Source organism: Pinus tabuliformis, chromosome 9 (genome assembly GCF_031772625.1).
Source record: "Pinus tabuliformis cultivar Carrire ecotype Pingquan chromosome 9, CPIR1, whole genome shotgun sequence".
NCBI lineage: Eukaryota > Viridiplantae > Streptophyta > Pinopsida > Pinales > Pinaceae > Pinus > Pinus tabuliformis.
In genome coordinates, this window is record NC_142307.1 from 1,587,831,265 (window position 1) to 1,587,851,866 (window position 20,602).

The 20,602-nt window shown below is 36.9% G+C and overlaps 1 protein-coding gene across 1 annotated transcript in view; it reads right to left on the bottom strand.

Moving 5' to 3' along the window:
* Window positions 1-5,600: 5,600 nt before the first annotated feature.
* Window positions 5,601-20,602, bottom strand: part of LOC149154777 (Peptidase M20/M25/M40 family protein) — a 163,913-nt gene continuing 148,911 nt past the window's right edge. The window contains exons 9-10 of the mRNA XM_089441039.1: window positions 6,056-6,089; window positions 5,601-5,911 (exon numbers count right to left, since the gene is read on the bottom strand). Of these exons, the coding sequence (XP_089297165.1) occupies window positions 5,808-5,911; window positions 6,056-6,089 (138 nt within the window). The 3' untranslated portion in view covers window positions 5,601-5,807. The remainder of the gene's footprint in view (window positions 5,912-6,055; window positions 6,090-20,602) is intronic.

Sequence of the window (20,602 nt, forward strand, 5' to 3'; positions counted from 1 at the left end):
TGACCAGTACGGTAAGAATCTCGAGGAGAATGTGCAGAAGAAGGTCACTTGGTTATGATGGTGCCGTAACTTCCAGGGATTGATGTGGATTTGCGATATTTACCGGTTTGGAACAGTTGTTGGCCTAAGTAAAAATATTAGCGCAGTAAAGTAGAGACATGCAAAGTGACATGCAAAGTGTGACGTGTTATAATTAGACAAGAAATCGCAGACCCTGTGGAAACAAATGATCTAGGACAAGTGAAAATTCCCTCAACCTCCAAAGTTGTGAAGTGGGTTTGGGTCAATGCCAAACAGTGTTGAGGCATTTTAAAATGAAGACTGGCCCGTCTAAAATGGAAGCAAACAAGGAAAAAATTGTCTCAAAGTGAAAGTATTCGGGCCCTTCACAATAAGCCTTCAAACAAGTCCCCTCTGCAGGCATGTGGCAACAACAAGCCTAGAGAAAAAGTCATTGATGATTCTACCCTCTATAGTCCCACATCCACCCTCTCACCTAGTCATCTGATCTCTATGTGAAAGAATTGTTAAATGCAAAACAAAGGTTCGAGGTTTTAGAAGCTAAAGAGCAGGAAAAAAATCATAAAATTCATATAATAACTGTTGAAAACAAGGCTTTAGCAGAAAGCAATAAAGTTTTCAAAAAACAAGTGGTATTTCTACAGGAAGCTCTCCTGATAGGGAAGACCGAATGGCAACACATGAAGGCAGAGGTGCAAAACATAAAAAATTCTGTAGTGGAAAGTACAGAGGTGGTGAATGCAAAACCATCCCAAGATAAAGGGAAAGTAGTTGCCCAAATAGACAACCATGAAGAGAAAGCAAGAGAAAATAGGAAAGGAGATTCCACAAAAATTTCCAAAACTTGGGCTAGGTGCAAAACATAAAGAATTATGTAGTGGAAAGTACAGAGGTGGTGAATGCAAAACCATCCCAAGATAAAGGGAAAATGGTTGCCCAAATAGACAACCATGAAGAGAAAGCAAAAGAAAATAGGAAAGAAGATTCCACAAAAGTTTCCAAAACTTGGGCTCAAGTTATTAATAATTCTGACAATAGGGGAGAGAAACAAATATTCGAGTTGACAACCTACAAGATAGAGAAAACAAGGAAATACAAAATAGAGCAAGAAACATAATTATTAAAGGTTGAAAGACTAGGGGAAAAATGAATGTACTCTTGACCTTGCAAGGGACTTCTTGAAAGACAAATTGTTATGGCAAGGACAAATATGCCAAGCATGGAGGGTCGGTAAGATTAACAGTGAGAGATTAAGGCCCATAAAAGTCATCATGCCTAGTTTGCATGATAAACATATCATTATAAGCAAGAAACATCTTAAGGGGTTCTCATTTTTTCTAGAAAAAGATTTAACTGTAAGACAACAAGAGGAAAGGAGGGAGGAAATGTCAAAGGTTAGGGCAGCAAGATATGAAGGCAAGAGAGCATGGATTTATAAAGGATAAGTTGTGATAGCGCGATTCAGACCTTCTTTCAAAACAGAGCGGCAAGACGGTAATAAAGAAGATGCAACAAACTCTTCAACGGAAAATCAAGAATCAAGGTCAGTATGGAAAAGCAAGGGCAAAGACTCAATTGTGAGTCTTGCATGTCAAAATAAGTAGCAATCAAGTCATGCTCAAGTTTCCTTAAGATTAGTTTGTTGGAACTGCAGAGATTACCCATGGAGACGAGGACCTGGGTTATGGCCTATTGCGAAAGATAGAAATATAATTTGCCTCATAGAAACACATGAGCATGAAGGGTGGAAAACACCTTTGTTTAAAGAACACTAGAAGATGGCAATGTGGAACAAGGCAACAGGGAATGGCAAAAGACATCGGGGCATCATTGTATTAGTGAGGGAAAAAGAAGGTTGTCTTATTCACTGAGAAAAAAAAGACACATAAGCAATTCATTTGGTTTAAAATATCATAAAATGGAAATCACATCAAAATTGCAGCATGTTATTTTGCGCTACAAGTTCAAAAAATCTACAAAAGTAGAGGGCTTGACCACAAAGATCCATTTGCAACCTTAAAAGCAGATATTGCAACATATTCTCAGCTAGGTGAAGTCCTTATAGTGGGTGAATTCAATGCTAGGACTGCAAGTGAGCAAGCTAGCATTCTTTATTGTAAGGAAGATTGCGACCCTATTTGGATTACAGAAGAGAGTAATCATCAATGGAAAAGAATTTCAAAGGACAAGGGTTGCAATCTCTTTGGCGAACAATTGCTATTCTATGTGGGGCCTTCGATTTAGTCATTTGTAATGGTTTGACTAAATAGGCAAAGTTTGTTAATTTCACTTGCAATACTTACAATGGAGTAAGTGTAGTAGATTATGTAATCTGCTCGCATGGTTTGTGTGAGAAAATGGAGGAAGTTTTGATTGGAGATCAGCTTTGGGACTTGAAATCAAATCACAGACCAATTTATTTAAGTTTCTCTTGGACTGGAAAGAAGCAATTAGAGTCAAAAACTCAATGTACAACAAAATCTCCCAAAAGGCGGAATTCTTTTGATTCCAGAAAATTGTAATACCTTCAAAACGACGCTAGAGAGGCTCTTAGAAAAGGAGAAAATACCAATTCACAACCTCAATAACCACGAATTAACACATTTAATTCAAAGTGCACTTGCAAAGTGCAAAAGAGCAAAAATTAAGAAGTCTGAAACAAATTTCTTTCCGAATGCTTGGTTTGACGAGGAATTCAAAAAGGTAAGGAGAATGTGGAAAGAGTCAAACAAGGATAACATAAAGCTCAAAGCTTACAAGCAAATATTAAGAAAGAAAAAGGTTGATTTCATGGTTTCAAGGAGGGAAGAACTAATCTTCCTTGGGAAAAATAATCTCAAATTATTTTGGAAGGAGCTCCAACCGAGAAAGATGCAAACTGAAAATAGTATTACAACTTCTGATTAGTTTGATTATGCAAGACAACTCTATGAGCAGGATCCCAAGGTTGAACCGACCCCCCTCACCCGGTTAACACTGATACTGAACTCTTCACAGTGCAAGAGGTAGAGATGGGTATCAAGAAGTTGGGTGTTGGAAAAACAAAAGACTTAGCTAAACTCTAAGCGGAGTATCTAAAGTGGGGCTCAAAAATTCTTGCTCCTCACATTACGAAAATTTTCAACAACATCATACGACAAGGATTCCCCACAGATTGGGCAACTAGTCTACCAATACCTCTTTGCAAGAGTGGTGACGTCAATAACCCCTCCAATTAAAGGACTATAACGATAAACCCCTTTGTTTGCAAATTTATTTGGAAGCATGCTAGAAAATAAAATCAACAAGTGGGCAGAAGAAAGAGATAAGCATGCTAAAGAGCACACAGGTTTTAGACCTAAACATTCCACAGTTGAACATTGTATAACTTAAGGCACATCATTGAAAAAGTTTGGGAGAAAAAGAAATAAGTTTTTTGTTGCTTTGTTGATTTCATAAAAGTGTTTGACACGGTTCCTAGGGATAAGTTTTGGCACAAAGTGGAGGAACTTGGTGTTCCTAAATATTTGAGAGCAATTGTGCATAGGATGTATGAAGAGGTGAAAGTCAAAATTAGAATTTCAGCAAGCATCTCTGAAAGTTTTAGAAGCGATATCGGGGTCAAGCAAGGTTGTCCATTGTCTCCTACCCTTTTTGGTCTATATATCAACAAACTTGAGGAGTGGTTAAATTCGCAAGGGGGGGTAGTATCCATTTGGGCAAGTTTGTTAAAAGGCTTTTTTTGTATGCAGATGACCTTATTCTCATTGATATTGGTTTGCAAGAGCACTTAATACCCCTTGAGAGTTTTTGTAGAAGGGTGGGGATGCAAGTCAATATTAACAAGACGAAAGTAGTGATTTTCTCTAAAAATAGAAAACATAACCAGCGTAAGCTATACTTTGAAGGCAACATTCTGGAAGAAGTTGCGGATTACAAATACCTTGGAATTGATTTCAACAAAAATCTAAGCTGAGATGGTTGTAGAAAGAAAAGAACTTTGGTGGGTTGGAAAACATTTTATGCTTTTCAAAATAGGTGTAGAAAGGCAGAGTTATGGGATTGGAAAACCACTCAAACTCTTTTTGGGCTTTTAGTGATTCTGGTGTTTCTCCATGGTTGTGCACTGTGGGCCAACAATACATCCGACATGCAATGGAAACAAATTGAGAAAATTCAAACGCATTTGATTACAAACAAAATTATACAAACAAATTTAAAATTAAAGTGCAACTCCTTATGCTATCTTGTTAAGTGAAACAGGGTTGCTCCTATTGAAGCAATTGTTATGGTGCGAGTCATAGGGTATTTAAAAAAAATTGAGCAGATGGAAGAGGGTAGATGGCCTAAGGTTGTCTTCAATGACATATTGTACAAAAAAAGAAGACTTGGATGCAGCAAAATAACAAATAGTTTAGTAAATGGAGTATTTGTTTGAACATGTGTCCCATAAACAATAAAGAGATAAAAGCTTTTGTTATGAATAAGTTCCACAAGCATACTTGGGATAAGAAGCTAGGGAGAAAGAAAAAATATTATATTGAAGTGTTTAATCCCACCCATAATCGCCAACAAAAAGCATACATAGAAGCCAATATTTCTTGGAGAGTTAAAATTCTTATTGCTTGGTTAAGGACTAATTCTCATCAACTTCATTGTGAAACAAGACGCCGGAAAAGGCCAAAAGAAGTGTGGGAGGAAATAGTATGTATTTTTTGTTCTTCCGGAAAAGTGAAAACAGAAAAGCATATCATTTTAAAATGTGAATCCTTCAAAGACAACAAAGAAAGTTATGCAGATATTCTGGCAGCTAACTCTTGGATAATCTATTTAGCGAGGGGTTTGTCGAGAAGCTAGGAGCATTATTGTAAGGCTTCACAAGAAAAGAGCTAAATACACCAACCAAATGAAGAAGCAATCTATCCCATAGGCTATCTTTAGCCTCGTGGACATTAAAATATTTTTCTTTCTTTATATATATATATATATATAATAAACCATAAAAGACAAAATATATATATATATATATAATAAACCATAAAAAAAAACAATATATATATATAAATAGATAGATATAGATAATAAACATAGTAAAAAAAATGTTATAGATTTAACTACTTCTTTCTCTTATTTCTATCTTCACAAAGAAAATATGATTCAACGTTATAAATTTAAATACTTCTTTCTCTTATTCCTATCCTCATTTTATTTCTATCCAACAAAGAAAATATAATTCATCTTAATATATTCAACGTTTATTTTCATACTTCTGTTAATATGAAATTTTCCCAGATAAAAATTTCAAAACCAAGGTTGAAAGTCTCCTACATCCCATGAAGAAAATTGAATTTAATCTGGTCAGCGAACTGAGGTCTACTATTAGCATTTTAGTATCATATTATTTTTGTCATAATTCCACAATCACTAATCCCTCGAGTACTATTAACATTTTAGTATGATATCATTTTTATATGTTATAATTCCACAATCACTAATCCCTCGACTACTTTCTGGCATTTTAGTATTATACTGTATTTTTGTAGAGCTTGTTTCTACTATATTTACAAAACAAAATAATGTTGCGTATTAAAGGAAGCCTCTTTGAAAGGCACGTAATGTGGCCAAAGAATATTTTAAATTAGATTGTGGAGTTTCTTTACACAATTCAGCATGTGTAAAACTATGTCCTCGTATTCAAGGCAATGATATCTCCCGTTATGGTGAGGCCAGAAACATATAAGATTTAAGCACCATGCTACCTAATGTTTTATTAAATAACAGATAATAGAGTACATAATGTTACATCTTCATCCTTCAAGTTGTGCAATGATGCTTGCAAAAACCCTGAATCCTTGTTGAAAATCAGACAACAGACAATACTCGTTTTTTGCATGGTATGTAGCCATGATCCCTGCAAAAAAATAATTATTTTTAAGTAGAATTTTGAGCATACATTTCATTCTAAGTAGAACATAAGCTGACAACTCAGATGTGGAAAATATTTCAACATAGCAGATTCTTCAGATGTCATTCATAATGGGCATAGAGAATATACCATAGCCTGTTGTTTGCACATCAAAACCTTCATCCTGCATCATGCCAAAAAAAAAGTGAGGACTAGAACTGTAAAAGGTATTGACTGTTCCCCATTTAACTAGAGACTGGAGATTCGAGGAACATATAAAAATGCATAAAGTATATAGAACTTAATCAACAAAAAATAGTAACAAAAGGAAAATTTATGGACTAGAACTCACAAAACTGACAGCTGTACAATCTCTACCAGTTGATTTTCTTGACCTCTCATACACGTATGGCAAACATTACACAACGAAGCTAAGTTGCACTGAAACGGATACGGGAACGGATACGGATACGGGGTTTGAAACGGATACGACAAATTTTCAAAATATGAGGATACGATACGGCAAGGAAACGGCATGCATATATATATATATATATATATATATATATATATATATATATCATATTACCATTCATCTTTTAGAATCTAGAATCTAGAATCTATATCTAAAAATGCATAGTCATCGTCATGAATTCAACATAAACAAATCATCATCATCAATTCAGCATAAAAATTGTCATCATCATTAGTGATTATTATAACATTCAACATATTATCATCATCATTAATAATGTAATCAGAAATGCAACAGCCTTTGTGCTTTCGGGTCCAACTCCTTCAAAGAACGTGTCATGCATGGTAGATGATATCTATCTTCCTTGCATGACAATTAAAAGGCCCATGGGATCATTGGGATATTCCATCAAGACCTATCTGAACATTTCAATCTTCTCAATGTCAGCTTGGTCTTGTGACTATATGCAGGCACAAGATTGGCTAGAGAAGATTTGTTATATTGGAGGGATTTATGAAATCAAAAGCAAAATCAATGACAATTAACAAAACCTTAACCAAAATGAAAATTAATCGCTCAAATAAATCTCTTTACGAAGACATTCATCAAACCCCTTTATTTGCATTTTTGAACATCTATCTTTTTCTTAGTAAGAATTTTTGATAAATATATGGAGTGTTGTTGTTTCTAAAGATTTAGAAAAGATTTTATGAGACTCTGTTTATAGTGAGTTTATTTGCAAATCTGATTTCTTCATTTTTATTATTTATTTATGGCTATGCAAATTTTCAAGCTTTTTAACATTTTAAGGGTGGATTCTGATCACAATTTTCGTGGATTCATTTTACGGAAACGGATCCAAAAAAATTTAAATCCCTTGGAAACGTATCCAATTCCAAATCTAAAGTTTCTGATTTTTTGAAACGGCACAAAAACGTTTTTACAGTGTTTCGGACAAGAATCGTATCCGTTTATGTATCGGAAACGGGGATCCGCGTTTCTGGGAAATTCTTTAGGAGTTTCCGGTAACTTAGCAACGAAGAAATATTCTTGCATCCTACCACTGTAAGCTTGTTTTAACGACAAACGCAATAAACACACTGCCAATTAAAGCATAATATCTGGTGCCAGTGACATTCAGAATTAATGTGGAAAACCCCGATCACAGCTGGTGATATCGGCCATGGTTAAGAGATGGAGGAGATAGTAGTAGCGATGTAATACCATTTACTCTTTTACAAAAGAGACATGTGTCTTAAGAGAATCGTTTCTGATCTATTGGAGTTCTCATAAACCTCCCCAAGCAAGTTGCTTGGGAAAATCGATTGCAAGGACGTACAACAAAATGACTGAAGATTACATTTAGAAACATCCAATGAACAACCATCAGACAATGTGCGAGTCTGAAGAGAAATGTGTATGTAAGGAAGGTGTAAGGTTTATTATGCATGTTACTAGTCTCATAACCGAGGACTTGAGCTATTCTTTTAGGTCTTGGTCGTCTCCTCTAGGACTTGGCCTAGTAATCATTCCCATCAATCACAGAAAAGTATCTTAGAAACAAGTTTCAGATAGTACTGAGGGTATAGATATCTCCTTGACATACTTTTGGATAGATGCTACAAATCTTGGACTTTGTCTCAATTCCGAATATGAACCATAGACTAAGATCTCTGACTCTCATCTTTCATATCACAGAGCTCGGATAAATGAACTTTAGAATTTGTTCAAATCATACTTGTACATTTCACAGAAGATGGATTATGTAGTAACTCTCTTGGGCTTCTTGAATAACACCTTTCTAGGTCTATTTGCATGGTAGGCTTCTTCCAGATTTAGGGCTTCTTCAAGTCTTCTTCTTTGCTATACTTCACAGGATTCCACAGAAATATACTACTCAGTTTCAGATTACTTTACAAATGCTTCCATGAAATATCACCACAGTAAATTCTGATGTCTCAAAATTCCGGATTCATATGACATAAAACTTGTTTGTCATAGAGATTCAAACTGACCATAATAAGTTTTTTCTTGAATTCGAACTCCAAACGGGAAAATAGATCTTGGACTTACAGACCTTCAAAAGGATTGGGTTTTCACGGATGCTCTTGAGTGATGATTGCTACAGAGATTATGTGATTGCTTACAAGAATGCCAACAAGACGTGATCTTCAAACTGCCTTCGTTCACCTTAGCTCTAATACCATGTTGAGAAATCAATGGGCATGAGGATTAGGTAGATTTCTCTTACTTGATAATTACTTGTGAAAGGTTGTTGGCTTCTTATTTAATTTATTATGTTCTTCTTCATCAAGCAATTACCGAAAATACAAAACATGAAAATCACAAAAGACAAACAACACAAGAATTTAGGCTCCAAGGCAGGGAAAAACCCCACAAGTGGGAAAACCAAAGAAAATCCTCTTCTTATAGAATCAGATCAAAGTGAGATATCCAAGACCCAAGACCAAGACCAACACTATCACAATGAACCCAAGTCAGCCCTCCTCCAAGTCTTCTTCACCAAGTCAAAGTCAACAAAGGCAATGCTAGTCAAATCTCTGCATTTTGGTCATCCCCTGAACATTTGGCTCCTGAAATCTTGGCCCGGTAACAGCCTCTGAAAAATTGTAGAAACTTCGCATGTGTGGACATAATTAAGGCAAACATAGTTCGCTTTCTCTTTCTCTTTCTCTTAACCTCCTTCCTTTTTACTTCGTTGGTCTCTTCTTTTTCTTGGCACAAAATTTAATATCACAGATCCGAACGTCTTCTTCCACAGAATCCAAATTCAAATGCCAAAATGTGGAGCACAGGTGCCAATATATAGTTGTTCGACCATACGAAGAGACACAACTTGTGGGCTGGCCAACTTGTCCATTTGGAGGGCTGACTTGGTCTTGTGAAGACACTTTGACTCAAAATTATTTTCTTTTCTTTCAAAAAAGTCCAAATGGGACTTTGACTCAATGACTCAGTGAATTTTTTTTTTGACCCAAACGATCCGATCAGCATGAAGAATTTGACTAGAAAAATAATAATAATAAAAATTTCATTTTTCTTCTTTTTGCTTTACATGAAATACATTTTGATACAAGTACAATGATAATTGTGAAGACCAAACCAAGTTACATTTCCAACATACGAGACTAATGAATGATGTACTACAACCTTATCTGAATTATTTTGTTATAGTTTATTTAATTGATATATTGGTTTACAATGCTACCTAGGAGGAGCGTATCTCACACTTAATGCAGGTGTTACAGACTTTAAAGAAGCACCAACTTTTAGAAAATCTCAATGAATGTGAATTTGCCCAGCAGTATGTGGTGTATTTAGGCTATGTGATTGGTGGAGGGGAGCTTAAGATAGATCCTACAAAAATGAAGACCATCATGAAGTGGTTGGTGCCTACAAATGTCTCTGAAGTTAGGAGTTTCTTCGGGGTAGCCCAATACATGCGAAAGTTCATAGCTTCATTTTCAGCAACAGCTGCACCACGTCACACCATAATAATGAGTGGCAAGAGTTTCCAGTGGGAAAGGAGTTAGTGGAATGCCTTTGAAGGGTTGAAAAATAAAATCATTCAAGCACCAACTCTCAGCTTACCAAACTTGTAGAAGGCCTCTGGAGTTGAAACAAACACAAGTGGGTAAGCCATGGGAGATATCTTGATGCAAGGAGAAAGGCATGTACGCTATCATTTTTGTTGAAAATTTGGCAGCTCGGGGATGAATTTCTAAAAATAGAAAGTCTAAAAATAAAAATTTCTAAAAATAGAAAATCTTAAGACTTTCCAAAAATAGTAAATCACCTTGCATCAATTGGTAATCAAGTATTGCTGATGGAAAATCCCTTTTGATCATCAATCAATCCTAAGAGTTCAATTTCGACTTAATTATCAATATTATCATTATTATTATTATTATTATTAAAAAAAAAAATTCAAGTCACTCAATCATGGTTTTCAATAATGTTCTCTTACATTCTCATTAATGCTCTTACACTTTTTTACACTCAATAAAAGCTCGTCATAAAAGATTCCTCTTACACTCTCTTATGCTCTCATTAAAACATATCATGACAGATACCTCTTACACACTCTTTAATGCATATGTTACACTCTCCTTAATGGCATAAGTTACAAAGGTATGTGTACCTTCTTAATGGCATGAGTTACATTTCCTAAATGGGCATATATTACTCTCCCCCTTGGCATGTGAGTTACTCCTCCTTTATATCCTATATATATGTGTCTCATTCTTTCTCCCCTCACTACTTCTGCAAGGTGAAAGAAGAATTCAAACTTGAGAAAGAGTTGGAGAGAGTTGAAGAAGATTATGAGAGAAAGACTTGGACAGTAAGAGCATAACCTGGTGAACCAAGGTTGATTCAGTGCTTCAATGTTTCAATGTTGATTCAGTGGAAGTGAAGGTTGATTCAGTGTGTATCTACTGCTGCTACCAGTGATCTTTATGCTACAATTTGTTCAAATTTTGGTGAACTTACTCATTCTCTTGATCTCTCATTGTACTCTGTATCTCTGCTGAACAATTGATTTCTAATAGAAGAAGAATCTGGTTGGGTTTCCCCCTTGTGGCTTTTGCCCTAGTCATTGGACCTAAATTTTCTGTGTCTCATTATATTCTTGGTTGCCTTCTATTGTGCATGTGATTTATGTTCTATCTACAATTGCTTATCTAATATTGCAACATAAAGAAGTTTTGTAATAAGTGATTGTTACAACATAGAATATCATAATTTAAACATGGTATCAGAGCTTTGGTGAAGACAAGTGTTGTTCTAGCCCATTTTCTGTTGAAATATCTCTTGTTGTCCACTCTATTTGCAACCCATTTTCTGTTAAACCATCTCTTGTTGTCCACTCTATTTATAGCCCATTTTCTGTTGAAACATTAAGTGTTGTCCACTCTATTTGCAGCCCATTTTCTGCTGAAATGTCACTCATTGTTCCTTCTACTCGCTGCTCATTTTCTGCTGAAATATCTCCTCTTTTGCCGCTGAAATATCTCATTTACTACTAAAATATCTTTTGCTGTCCCTTTCTATTTACTGCTGAAATTTTGCTGCTAAAATTTCACTACTACAGTTATTCCATGATTTCAAGAACCTGAAAATATGATAGTAAGTTTGCATATAGTAATTAAGGTGTTGCATGTGTTTAATAGTTGTCATTTCGGTACTTGTTGATGCATGCAAAAGTACAGTAGTTTTACTTCTGTTTATGCATATGCAAGAAAGTGTTGTCTTGAAAATAAATATTATGCATAGAAGGTTATGAAAGAATAACTGATAGAAATTGAATGTTGAAGATAGGGGGGTTTTGATTCTCTCACATTATATGAGAAAAGATCATAATCTTATGGGCTCTGTAATTTTGATATTAGAGTCACTGACAATAGTGATTGTAGAAAAGAATCATGACTTTTGTAAAGAATGGAATGACAGTTTTCTAAACTAACCTCTTCTACAGCGATCAAAGATGGATTATAACTAATATCATTGCAGACAATGAAGTCAATATGTATAATTATTATTACATGTTTTCACTCTAGGATCAAGATTTGAAGATCTTTATAAAATCAATGGAAGACCTATCCATGCATTGATTCATGATAAGTAATCATCAAAGTAAATTGTGACACCGAAAGTTTGCTCATCTTCACTATAAAGCATTAGCTCATATGAGAAAGATGGTTTCTAAAATGTTTAAGATTAGAGTGGATCATGATGGAGTTTGCCAAGTGGTGTTCAAGAAGATGCATTTCTTCTGCCAATGACATATGACTGATGGACAATGGTAACTTATAGAGGCCGGATCAAGAGGGAGCTAACAGCTTCCTTCAATCCCCATTAAAAAATAAGTATTTTCAAGTCTTATGTTGTTTCTTTGTGTCACTACTCTTGTTTAGATTTATCTTTTTAGATCATTGGTTATTCTTCCTACATGAGTATTTGAATGATTCTTTCACTAATTCCCTGATGAGGATGCGATCAAGAAAAGAAAATCGTGAAGATCATCAAGGTGCAAAGTAGTGCAAGAAGAGTAAACTCCGAAGTTGTTAACACAACTATCTATGTTCAAAATAGATCTCCTCACCATGCCCTAAACAACAAGACTCCAGAGGAAGTCTTCTCTAGTGAAAAACCCAAGGTTGGGCACTTGAGGATCTTTGGTTGCCCTGTCTACTTCCGCGTGCCAAAATAAAAGAGGAACAAGACAGAAGCTTCAGGTAAGAAAGTGTTGAAAAATATATAGGGCTGCAATTAGGATGATTTCTCTTAAACTTGATAACTGCTTGTGATGTCCTTTTACTTTTATTACTTATTAGTTTCTTCTCATATTATTATGTTATTCTTATCATCAAATAGCTACCAAAACAAGAAGATCAATAAAACACAAGAATACAGGATATAGTCTGCAAGCCAAAGCTCAAACCTCTCCACTTGAGAGGAAAACTCACAAATCTCGTCTCTTCTTATAGATTCTTCAAATGACGAAAGCCAAGATCTCTAAACCAAGGCCAATACCCTTCCAAGACCAAGTCCGACCTTCTTGATGATGTGCTTCCTTCTTGACCCCCAACTACGAAATTTCGACCTCTACTGTAGGTCTGAAATTTTCGGCCACTGCAACAATTGTTGCTTCCACACATGTGATCAAATCTAGGGCTTCCAAGGCTTCCTTTGTCCTTCGCTTGAGTTTCTCCTTCTTCTAGGGTTTGTAGATGACCTAATACACCCTCCTTCGACCTTCTTTCTACAATTTCCTAACTTCGACCTTCCAGCAACAAAATCCTAGCCTTCCTCCTTCGCACGTGAGAGAGAGCGAAAGAGAAAAATAACCCAAAACACTTGTCCTTCGCCCTTATTCATTCTTTGCTAGCGTTCCTCTGCTCTTCCTTCACTTGAATAATGAGAAGATGAGTGAGTGTCCATAGGAGGTCGAGTTCCCTCCTATATATAGGCTTCCAAGGAGGACAACATGCCCTAATTGAGGCTGACTTCTTAGTTGCCAGGCCAACTTGGTCTTGGAGGGTATTTTGACACTTTTAAATGCAAAAATAATTATTTTTACAAGTTACAATGTGCCAGATGGGGTCTTCTTCATATGAAAATGACTCTATTGACTTCTTGACCCTAGGACAAACCCTAGAAGCACTCAATGGGTGCTTGAACTCTAAAGCTTACAGAATATATGTACTTGGACAAAGAAATACAGAGTTTAGTAGGGATGTAACATTTGATGAAGACGCAGCTCTTTGAAAGGCAAGAGACGCTCCTCTTCCTCCTGCTAATGTTGATAGTCAAGATGATGCATTTGAGATACAAGAAAATCTTGAGCTTGAAATTGATCCTATTGATGAACCCATGGATCCCATGGATCCTTTGGATCGTCCTCTATGTGATCCTCCTGCTAAAAGGAGACCTCTATGGCTTCGTGACACCCTTCAAGATGTTGATAAACATGTTGCTCCCAAAGAAACCTTCAGAGAAAGCAAGAAACCATGTTGATTCCAAGGATATGTTGTAGCCATGAGCAACATTATTCAAGTTGAACCATGCACCTTTGAAGAAGTTGTGAAGGCTCAAGTGTGGAAAGATGCAATGGCTGAAGAATATGAGTTCATCATTCATAATGATGTATGGGAAGTGGTCCCAAGACCTGAAGGTAAATCTGTTGTGTCTTCTAAATGGTTGTATAAAATTAAACATGGTGTTGATGATAGTATTCAAAAATGTAAAGTTGGAATTGTGGTTAGAGAGTTCTCTCAGAAAAAGGGAATAGACTATGATGAAATTTTTGCACCTATTGCCTTTTATACAACCATCCGATCTATTGTGGCTCTAGCTGCTAGCCAAGGATGGTCCCTTCACCAAATGGATGTGAAGACTGCTTTTCTGCATGGCTTCCTCAAGGAAGAAGTATTTGTGGAGCAACCACAAGGCTTTGAAGTACATGACCGGAAAACTCATGTGTGTAGACTGAAGAAAGCCCTCTATGGTTTGAAGCAAGCTCCAAGAGCTCGGTATGCCATGGTTTTACTAGAAGTAATGTTGATCCAAATATTTACTTCAAGACAGTGCAAGGTATGCCTTTGATTTTGGTATTATATGTTGATGATTTATTTCTGACCGGTGATGAACCTCTTATCCTCCAATGTAAGAGGGAGTTGGTTTCTGAATTTGAAATAAAATATCTTCATTTGATGCACTACTTTCTAGGTCTTGAAGTATGGCAGAAACCTGGTGAGATTTTCCTTTCTCAAGGAAAATATGTTGTCAAGCTGCTAGAAAGATTTGGTATGACAGAATGTAAATCCATGAAAACTCCAATGGAAATGAACTTCAAGAAGTTGTGTGGTGATGTTGCAGCGCCTGACTTGGAAAATCCTTCTGAGTATCGACAACTAATTGGGGCACTAATGTTCTTAGTGAACAGTAGACCAGACATATGTTTTGCGGTCAATACTCTGAGCCAATATATAATTAAACCATCTCATGTACATTGGATTGCTACAAAGCATGTGTTGAGATACCTGCATGGGACCATCAATCCTACATTGAAATATAATGCTGGAGATGTAAGACTACTTGGGCACTCTGATGTTGATTGGGTTGATAAGTCTACTGAAAAGACTGAGTTTGGTGCACGTTCTTTTTTATCTAAAGCATCCGAGGTTCTTTCTAGTGACAAAAAGTGGCATTGTAAGTGGTATCATGGTAAGTGGTATCATGCCTATTACCGACCAAACATATTTAGGGTGGTAGATTAATCTCCCCTATTGTTTGTGGATATAGGGTGGTAGCCAAAGCTCCCATGTGATGATTCTTCTTCACTAGAGTGTGACATCATTGTTCCAAATGATACAAAGAAGAGATGAACAAAAATGAGCTAAGAAAGCAGAGATCTTTTGTTGTAGAAAGAAATTCCTCACTAGTTAAGAGGGAATGTTGAAAATTTAGCAGCTCAAGGATGAATTTCTAAAAATAGAAAGTCTAAAAATAGAAAGCTTAAAAATAGAATTTCTAAAACTAGAAAGTGTAGAAATTCTCACTGTAGATTAAACTGATTATGCAATGTACTAAAGCAAAATACTTAATCTACTTCTACTATCAAACTTTGTGGAAGCTTAATCGATTTTGAGCAAGATCAAACAAAACACATATAACAGAGAAGAAGAATCAACCACACATAAAACACAGAAGAATACTCTAGTGAAAGCTTCAGCTAAAAACCCCACTATCTTTATTATCATACAAGTGGAAATATCTTAGGATTACACAAAACTTCAACTATTCAGCTCTCAGTACAATCCCTCTCACTGCTCATAGACATACTAGACAACTCATATGCCTTTTCCTCTGTCCTCCAAGCCTCCTATTTCCTTGCGTTGTTTTCCCTGGGTGTTCCTGCTGTAACCTTGTGTGACACTAATCTCACACACTGCTCCAACACACTGTAAAACTGCGCAAATCTCAAGGAATGAATTCCTTCTGCATGCAAGAGATTTTCTTATAGGAAAATTCTTGCAACTGATAGTACATTGTCCTTGCCTTTAATCTCAACTGGGCCTTTGTCTGAACTAACATGCATGAGTTATTTATGAGAGAATATTCAGTTATCTGGAGTACACTAGTTTCATGCATGCATGCATTAACTGACTGAACTCACAATCAGTTCCACAAACTGTTTGGAACTAATCTAACTGGACTTAACTCAGTTAACTGAGCTAACTAATTACAACTCATCCTTATCTCCTTAATTAAGGGATAACTTCCTCAATCAAAGGGATAACTGTTGCATGACTTCACAAAGACTTCATGTTTGGATTTCTCCAACTAATTAACTCAGGATGAATTAATTAATTATTTTTTAAACAGCTGGTGAGACTAAATTTTAATTTTAATTCAAGGACAAATTAAAATTGGAATATATCCTGAAATGCTATCCATAGCAATGCTATTTTTAGCATTTCTTGTTGCTATTTTCAACACTCCCTCTCAACAAGAAAGGGATTATCTGCCACCCCGATCCTGTCTCTATGGAACTCAAATTTACACTTTGACAATGCCTTAGTCAAAATGTCAGCATCTTGCTCCTCAGTCGAAATATACTGCAACAACATGATCCTCCTCGCCACACAGTCTCTGAGATGATGATACCGAATGTCGATATGCTTGGACCTGTCATGAAATACTGGATTCTCAAAGAGTTTGATACAACTCTGATTATCACAATAGATCACAGTTGGATCCATCCTCTAATCAAACAAACCAACTAGAATTTTCCGCATCCAAATGGCCTCACATGCTGCCTGACTTACAGCCATGTATTCAGCCTCTGCTGCGCTGAGTGCAACTGACCTCTGTTTCCTGTTGTACCAAGAACTATAGCTAAACCAAGGTTGAAAATTCCTCCTAATGTGCTCTTCTGATCTGATGGACTCCCTGCCCAATCTGCAGTTGTCAAGCCCTGTAACTTCACTCCCTCTGACCATTTGTACCATAATCCATACTGAGATGTGCCTCTGAGGTATCTCAAAACATGCTTTGTTGCCTTCCAAAACAGCTTGGTAGGCTGGACCATAGCTTGACTCAACTGGTTGACCGCATAGCACAAATCTGGTCGTGTGTTCATTAAGTACATCAGTGAACCCACAAGTTGCATGTACACAGTAGCTTCTACTACTTCTCTTGAAGTAGCATCCTCCTTCCTCCAGTTACCTGCTAGAGGAGTCTGCATGGGCTTGCACTTCTCCATGTGGAATCTCCTGAGTATCTCATTGGCATACTTGCCTTGAGACACAAACAACTCCCCATCCTTCTGCCACACTTCCATGCCTAGAAAGTAGTGCATGAGACCCATGTCTTTCATCTCAAACTCTCTTGCAAGGTCCTCCTTGCAAGACATGATCAATTGATCATCACCTGTCAATATCAGATCATCAACATAAAGAACAATGATCAACTGCTTACCTTCCACCATGATGTGGTACAAGTTCGCATCCGCTTCACTCTTTATGAACCCAACCCGGTGAAGTAGTTGTCGATCCTGGCGTACCAAGCACGAGGTGCTTGCTTCGGCCCATACAAAGCTCTCTTGAGTAGGCACACATGTGACTCACGATCGAAGGTCTCAAAACCTTCCAGCTGCTCTATGTACACCTCTTCCTCAATCTTGCCATTGAGGAAGGCAATCTTTCTTGGCATTATGATACAAGTGTTGTCCTTGATGGCAACTCACTCAGAGGTATGATACAGGTGATGGCAACTCAAATAGAGGACTAATCTTAGTACAGCAGGTCAAGAGAGAGATATACGCAGGTTAACCTTGATGAAAGCGCGTATACACGCGGGTGAGAAGAACAAAAGGCACGTATGCGTACACACGCAGGTTCACAAAAGGAAAGGCGTGTACATGTTGGAAAACTAAGTATTGGTCTGTGGTATTTGGTTCATGGTATTTCGGTATTGGTCCGTGGTATTTGGTCCGAAGTGTTGACCCCAGGTATTGGGTCCAAGGTATTGGTTCTACATGGTTTTGGACCATGGTATTGAGAGAAGCCTAAACCTATATAAGGAGAAGATCATTAGGCCAAGGAGTGGGGAAGTAATGAGTGTCTGATGAAGTGTGGAGATCCAGTATGCTGGTTATGGGTTTGTGATGCTTGGCTCGATCTGAATCAAGTTGGAAATGGCAGCGAAGGTATAAGTAATTATCTTTAGATCTGTACGCGGGTTCTCTCTGGTGAAAGCGCGTATACACGCGGTTTTGATATAGTCAAGTAGCGTATGCATTATGAGATTTGATGTTTCAGGTTGCTATTTGGTTCTAGTGGTTGTTGCAGAGTTCTGGGCTCTGGTCTGTGTTCTGGTAACTGTGTTTTGATGACAAGGTTTCAGTGATTCAGTATTGGGTGATTTAGAGATTGATGATGCAGGTATAAGTTGATGATTGTATTGCAGTAGTGATTGTTTTGTATTTATGGATCCAGTCTGAAAATTTATGAAATGTGGTCCCTGGAAGAAAAGAGAAGGTTGTAGTCTTCTGTAGGCCAGCACCTACGTACTAGTACTTCAGCTAGTACAAGAGCTAAGGGGGTTGTAGCTCCCTTCCAGGAGAGTCTGGAGAACGAGAGAAGGTTGTAGCCTTCTGCAGGTAGAAGCCTGCGTACTGGTATAAGACTGCACCAGTACTATTGTAAAAAGAAGTTTCTTATTAAAGGAAGATAGAGACGAATTGCAGCAGGTGGTTTTCACCCACATTGGGTTTCCACCTTATATCATGGTGTTCATGTGTGCTCCTTATGTGTGATGATCTGTTCTATTTTACTACACCTGTTTACTGTTAATATGGTTAATAATGTTCTGATGCACTCATTGAAGATCAACTAATTGAATCATAAGTTTACAGGATATACACTAGTTGCATTAAACACAGTTGCGTATATATGCAGGTATCCTTAACTAAAGTAGCGTATATGAATCTGAGTATGGAAATGAAAAAGTTATATTGATTTGATAATACTGATTCACCCCCCCCCCCTCTCAGTATTATTTCCAACAATTGGTATCAGAGCAGGTCCTTTAGAAGAAGCTTGATCGCTTGAAGGAAAGATCCATCAGAATGAGTAATCAAAAAAGAGAGGCAGCCATCAGACCACCAATCTTTGATGGGAGCAACTTTGTCCACTGGAAGATAAGAACCACAGCATATCTACAATCGCTTGGAACGGATGTTTAGGGAATCATGGAAGGAGGATACACATATCCATCAGCAATTCCTACAGATATAGCAGAGAGAAAACAATATGAACTCAATGCCAAAGCTGTTATTGTCTTATTGGGAAGTTTGTCACAATCAGAATTTATGAAGGTCATGCATTTCAAATCAGCCAAAAAAAATTGGGACAAAATCATTCTAAGCTACGAAGGAGATGAACAGGTAAAATGAGCAAACCTTCAAACTCTCAGAATACGGTATGAAAATCTTAAAATGCATAGTAATGAAAGCGTAGCTAATTACTTTCTGCGTATAGATGAGATTGTCAATTGTATGAGGAATCTGGGTGAACAATTTAAGGAAGTTGTCTTAGTTGAAAAGGTTTTAAGATCCCTATCTGCTAAATTTGATTCCAAAGTTTCTGCCATAGAAGAAAAGGAGGATCTGCAGAAAATCACTATGTCACAGCTTCACGGAATCTTAACTGCTTATGAGATGAGAAAAGGAGGACCATCAGATATGAGAGAAGCCGCATTTGAAGTATCAGCGAATGAATCAGGATATAGTTCAGAAGGAGAAGATGAGGTAAGTTTTGCCAAGAATCTTGAACGGGGATCTGGAAGGTTCAAAGGCAAGCTACCTTTCAAATGCTTTTCATGTAGTAGAGTTGGTCACTACGCGGCTAGATGCCCTCATAACAAAGGAAAGATGTCTGAAGAAGGTAATAGAAGTTATTATACCCATGTTAAAAGTAATGACTCATCCAACAGTAATGAAGACATTAGACTTCTCATGGCATATGAAAAGAAGGACGTAGAAACAAAAGAAGTTACCAGATTAAAAGAACAATTGGAGTCAGTAACCAAAGTAAGGGAGCAATTGCAGGATGTAGTAAAAGATCAAAGCATAACAATTCAGAGACTTGAATCGAAGATCCTCTCTCTAAAGGAAGATCTTAAAGAATCAAAGAAGCAGAATAAAGAAGCTCTTGAAGAACAAGAACAAGAAGTGATCGAATTAAGGCAACAAGTGAAAGAAGGACGAAAAGCTAAAGAAAACATAAGGAAGCAATATCTGGAAAAGGAAGAACAACATCAGGTTGAGGTAAATATCTTGAAAAGTAAATTAGAAGAAAAGGATAAACTATTACGATTTCAAGATAGTACTAAGATTTTGGATGACATTCTTGGTAGTCAAAGATCCCCTACTATCAAAACTAGTCTTGGCTTTTATGAACCAGTTGAAGGTGAATCTAGCTCACAAGGTGAGGCAAGGAACTCTAATGAGAGTTCTGAAATGCTCAACAAGGAGATGAGAGGACAACCTCATCAACAGCCAAGGAAAGAAATTCCTCAAAGAAAATCCTTTACTCCTAACTATGGACATGATAGACGATTATTTCCTCCATTGAATAATGTTGAATGTTATGTATGTCATAATTTTGGACATGTTGCGGCCAGATGCAGAAGTA